The sequence below is a fragment of the Glycine soja genome, chromosome 11 (genome assembly GCF_004193775.1).
Source record: "Glycine soja cultivar W05 chromosome 11, ASM419377v2, whole genome shotgun sequence".
In the NCBI taxonomy this organism is placed as follows: Eukaryota; Viridiplantae; Streptophyta; class Magnoliopsida; order Fabales; family Fabaceae; genus Glycine; species Glycine soja.
In genome coordinates, this window is record NC_041012.1 from 15,819,897 (window position 1) to 15,825,896 (window position 6,000).

Below are 6,000 nucleotides of genomic sequence, written 5' to 3' on the forward strand. Positions count from 1 at the left end.
GTCTTCCTATTTTTAAATCAAGATATTTTTTTATTTTTTAAAATAAACAATTTTGGTCCTTCTATCTGTCTATCATGACTTTGATATGTTATATTGATGCTGACGAGGAACTTATGTAAATGGTTGACATGATGCTTATGTAGAAAAAAATAATAAAGTGAAAAATAAAAATGTCTTAATAGGAATTAAAATCATGATCTTTTATTCTTAGACAAAACAAATAAATCACTAAAACACTTGCTTTGTTTAATTAGCTACATTAATAGTCAAGAGTTATTTTCTTAAATGATCAAAATTTATAAATTAAAAAATGTTTAATATTAAATTTTATTTTATATCATTTTATACATTTTTATTTTGAATATTATACATATTTTTATTTCTTAAATTAATATTAAATTATTTACATAATTTTTTTGTAAATTTATTTTAATATACAAATTATTTTTACTCTAACTATTTACATAAAATTATTCATAGATAAGACAATAAAATATTTGTTTTATTTAATTAACTATATTAACATTATTTTATATGTATCATTAGTCAAGAGTTATTAATTTTTTCAAATTATTAAAATTTATAAACTAAAAAATATTTTAATATATAAATATTTTTAATTTTATGTAAATAATTTGTATATTCAATTTACAAAAAAATATGTAAATAATTTACCTATTAATTTATGAAATTTAATTATAATTTGATAAAATAAAAAAAATATTTAAACTATTTAAAATAAAACATATAAAATGATATAAAATAAAAGTAAAAAGATTTATATATTAAATATTTTAATTTATAAATTTTGATAATTATTTTTAAAAAATAACTCTTGATTAATAATACATAAAAAATAATGATTATGTATTTAATTGAATAAAATAAGTGTTACTTATTTATTGTCTTGATTATGAATAAAAAATCATGAGTTCAATTTTTATTAAGAAATTTTTTATTTTTTATTTTATTTAATCTTTTTATGTTATGTCAACGATCTATATAAGCTCTAAGGGAATTAAATATCTTGATTTATAAATAAGAAAATCAAAATCGTGAATTTAAAATTATAGAAAAATCAAAATTATAATTTAAAATTTTTTTCCAAAATATTATATGAGATAGTTAATTTGCATCCATCTCATTTTAGGATGAATATTAATTGGGGCGGAAGGAAGAAAGGTAAAATGATAGATATAATAAGTGATTGCGATTTGATGAAAAAAAGAAGAGACAAATAGAAATAGAAGGAAAAAAAGAGGTAAAAATGAGACTGAAAAGTAAGATGCATGTGCTTATAATTAGTCTAGTATTTTCTTATATGCGACATATCTCAAATACATATCAGGCACGCGTGCATGTTTTAAACTTTGAATAAGCATATATATAGAATAAAACGATATACTCTATATCCATTATAATTACTGCTTACAAATTTGTTAGTTGCAACTTTGCATTCTACTAAAAGTAACTCATATTTGGCTAGTCATGACCACCATGAGCTGAAAGAAACAGAAGCTGATACATTGTTTACAGTAAATACATTGTTTCCTGCCAGAAATTGGAGTAACTTTGCTTTCTGTGTGCTTCCATTGTGCTTTCTCTTCTCATCAGTTCCAACTGAATCCATTCAAGTCCAGTTGTTTGCAACTAGTTTTAGTGTCTTTATTATCTTCAGTGGTTTGGTCCAGTTTTGAAGCAGCAAAGTAGTTAGATGGCAATCCATAATCTTGAGAAACTTTCTCAGCCACAGCTGGTTTAATTGATTCTGTCCTAACAATGGTGCTTCTATTCTCAGTTGTTTCTCCTTCAAGTAATCCAATGCTCATAGACAAGTTGCTAGGACTTCTTTCTGCATGCATGCTCAATCGGGTAAGGAAGGTGTTGTTCTTCTTCACAGGATCACACCACTTGAGGTCAGTGTTTGGTAGGTTATTAAGATTTGGACCCTCCATGAATGTGTGAACATTGAAGGGTATTAAGTTCATCCCTCTATTTTGTATCTCTTGCTGATCTTTTTGTGATGATCCCTCACAGGATGTGAGACAACTGTCCATGGAACAGTCATTTGCATTTATAGGCTGGTTGTTGTTGGTTTGTGTTTGTTTTTGATGGTGGGGGCTAAATCCCTGTATCTCCTTCAGCTCTGAAAATGCTGAATTCAGGCACTGAGAGGACACTTTTGACACTAGCTCTGAGAGTTGAAGTTTGGCAGCTTCAAGTCCTACTACTCCTAAATTCTGTCTACCAAGTGTTTCCTGAGCCTTCTCTAACACTGCCTGAAGGTATTTTCCTTGAGCCTCAATACGTAGCTGCAGGAGTCTTTGCACCTGAATATGTGGTCAGATGGGTTTTTAGTTAGAATTTTTGTTATGTGAAAAAGCTGAAATGACTTAATGTTAAGTCAATTGTTTGCATAAGTGGGTCGAGACGGAAAAATTATTATATAGTTTCTAACTATCACGTGTCCATTGTTTTGATGAATTTCTAAGTGATACAGAATTAAATTTTAATTAAATAAATAATATATTCTTTGTTTAATTCATTATCTAATTTTTTTTATTTAATATTTTTAAATTTTTATTTTTGGTAATATTATTAGTCTCGATTCTTGACGTGACAAATTAATAAAATATCATATTATTATTTAATAGACTTAGATTAACAATAAATACTAAAAATAAAAATTAAAAAATGTCAGTAGTAAAATAAAATAAAAAATATCTTTTAGGTAATAAACTAAAAAAAATAGGATATTATATATATATATATATATATATATATATATATTATGAAAAATACTTTTAAACCTTAAATTCTTTTATTTATGAGAAAGAGTTAAAAATAATATTCAATTAGGTGTCATACGTAAATTAGTTAGGACCACGATGGTCTCTCCCATAATAATTTTTCAGGTTGATGGGATGAAAATGCATGCATGGTAATGGTATAAGTTTGTTTAACACACCTGAAGTTGCTCATTTAGTCTTCTCTGCACCTCTATTTGCATCTGCAGTGCCTCACTTATGTGTAAATCTCTGCCACGTACAAGGGAAGTTAATGAATGTTAATATAAAAAAACCTTTAGTGGTAGAAATTAGAATGTTCATACTAGCTACAAGAAAGCATGTGTGAAAACTGTTGAAGTTTCTTACTTGTTGATAGACTGAGGGGCAACGTTTAAATTATTCATGACATGAGTTTCGTTGTTTTCTCTGAGTCTTTCATCTGTTGCTGAACCTGAATTTATGGCTGAGAAACCAGTTTTGTTGTTCAGAAACAAAGCTTTGTGGTTCATTAGATGTTAGACATAATGGAAGAGATTGTTCTCTTACTTATTTTGTGTGTCGCATTGTTACTTTGTCCATGCAGACTCTTGCTCAGTCTGTATTTCTGGTGGGGAAAAGGAAAGGATCAGTAATTGCACCATACAAGTCAAGGTCAGATAGTTATACTGGGTTTTTAGCTTTGTCTATATATATTGTATATATGAAAATATCTTTGCATAACAATTAGCAGCTCTATATGATGAATCAGAAACGCAAATATATTATTAGCAGCTATAAGAATCATATTTTTTTAGCAAAAACATGTTATGTACTAGGCCTGCAAACCTGGAGACAAGTTATTTTATGATTATACTAAAGTAATTTTGGTAATGTAATAGATTATGGTAAAGGATTTTCTCACACACACAAAAAAAAGATTATGGTGAAGGAGAATAAGATCATGTTTTGCATGTAACTTTCTTTTGCACGTAGATTCATATGGTATGAAAGTCTTAGAATGAAGATGTATTTCCCATCTTATTTATAGAGACAAAATTTCATATATTCTATTGGTAGATTTTCTTTTGTTTCAATTTAACTTAAAATTAATGGTGGATGAATCACTAGGGTCAATTTAGTGGTGCGAGATTTAAGTTCAAACCTCAGTGCGACTATTGTATATAAAAAAATGGAGGATGCACCCTTACTTTCACAAGTTATAGGAGTCAAATTTTTTTTTTAATAAAACCTAATGTTATATATTTTGAATGGAAATAAAAACTAGACTTGTTTAGTTGTTGTGAGTAGAACTCAAACTTGAGAAGGAGAATGATGCTGGAGTTCATTTGGCACGCACGGACTGTTGAAATAATTCATGTACTAGAAATAGCAGTCACAAGAGGACAGAAAATATTGTAAATAATATAAACATAATAGAGAAAATTAACTAATGATTTTTACCTGGAGATGGCTCTTCAGATGATACAAGGTAAGCCCTGGAATCCCCATGAGTTTCATTACCGTTTTTGGAGTTGCCTCTGCAGTATAAATTTTGCACTTTGAATTAGTCAATTAGATCTAAAGTTCTATGCTCTTCAGTTCAAGATTTGATGATCAACAAATGGATGTGTATTTTATTATATAGTATATAGTATATAGTATATAGTATATAGTATATACTCACTGTCAGCTCCTCCTAATTGTTGCACAGCTTCTATAAACCTTGCATGAAGATCAGGTGTCCATTTCAATCTAGGCTTAGCATCAGTTGAGAGAACAAGTCCAGAATCACCAGAGCCATTTCCTGTTTGAAGGAACATATGCCTCTCAGAAGGGATTGGCATTCTGGAAGAAGAAGAAGAAGAGTGAATGTTCTTTCCTTGATGTTGCTGATGAGTACTGTACATTCAACCTGCAAAAGCCACTTATAATTAAGTACTCTTTATAAGCACCATATATATATATATGAGTCCATAACATTTTAAAATCAATCAAACAGCATAATCAACCTGATGATTGATTGTGCCTTTACCTGATCAGGCTCCTATTCCCTGAATGATCACTTTACTATACCTATGAAAGGTGAAAGTTGATAATGCTCTATTTGCAAGTGTTATTATAAGAATTGACGGTAATAATATATAAGCTCTCTCTGTCAACTTGTGGTGCTTTGCCTTGTTTCTCCGCTGCACATTATATTTCTCTTCCTTGCAAAACCTGCTTAGATAGGTAGTTATAGATATGAGAGTTGGAGGGGAACTAGTAACACATGGAATCTTTGCTACAACCAATGGAAAACAGAACTTAATCCTTTATGCATGGTGACCTGACAAATAGACCCTTCCCACTTTTTTCCTCACTTGTGTTATGCTTGTGGACCCTCTTTCTTAGTTCCACTTTAATTTCTATTCTAAGGCACATTCCATTTGAGTTCCTGTTTAATATATATATATATATATATATATATATATATATATATATATATATATATATATATATATATATATATATATATATATATATAAATTATATTTTGGGAGCATATGAGTGAAAAGTGAGAGCATGTGAAGAGGGAATGTTAATCATATAATTTGAATGAATGATGAAGATTAAAACAATCTTAAACATTAGTGTGTATATGATTGTATTACTAAGGTTTATTCTTTTCACGCTCAAATTTCATTAGACATGCATGTCCTGTGTAAGTTATAACACTTTTTTTCTTTGCCTCTAACAACTGTACTGTTAAAACTTGACAATATCTGTATATAAATTAAAATATTGTAAAATTTATACCAAAAAAAAAGAATTAGTATGCAAATATCTAGTTCCTAACTGCATTAGATTCTGGAATTGATCCTTCAAATTTTAACCAAATGTGCATTCTTATTCGCTTGCCTGGCAAAAGTGGGAATCATATTCCCAAAATTTGAAACAGGATTTTATTTTTGTTTTATTTTTCCTGACTTGGTTCTGGGGAATCTTATATTCCTCTCGACTTGGAACTGCCAAAGCTCATCCATTACATATCTTAATTTGCTCTAGTGGAAGATTCTTCTAAGTTAAAGGACTAAATGTTTTTGTTCCACAGTTTGATCTTGTGATTACGTGCAAAAATAATTTTGACATAATGGATGATGATTTTGTTGAATGTTATGTATGTTAAAGTACGCATACATAAAAGCCAATGAGTCAGCTTGTTGAAAATATAAGATTGATTTAATAATGAAAA

At 28.6% G+C, this 6,000-nt stretch overlaps 1 protein-coding gene across 1 annotated transcript; it reads right to left on the reverse strand.

Annotated features, from left to right (window-relative positions):
- Positions 1–1,359: 1,359 nt before the first annotated feature.
- On the reverse strand, positions 1,360–5,008 carry LOC114374066 (myb-related protein 2-like). The gene is made up of 7 exons (XM_028331659.1): positions 4,801–5,008; positions 4,453–4,680; positions 4,230–4,306; positions 3,336–3,393; positions 3,156–3,252; positions 2,969–3,038; positions 1,360–2,330 (listed from the first exon to the last, which is right to left on the reverse strand). Exons 2-7 carry the CDS (start codon positions 4,673–4,675, stop codon positions 1,611–1,613), a joined length of 1,245 nt encoding a protein of 414 aa, XP_028187460.1. The 5' UTR covers positions 4,676–4,680; positions 4,801–5,008; the 3' UTR covers positions 1,360–1,610.
- Positions 5,009–6,000: the final 992 nt, after the last annotated feature.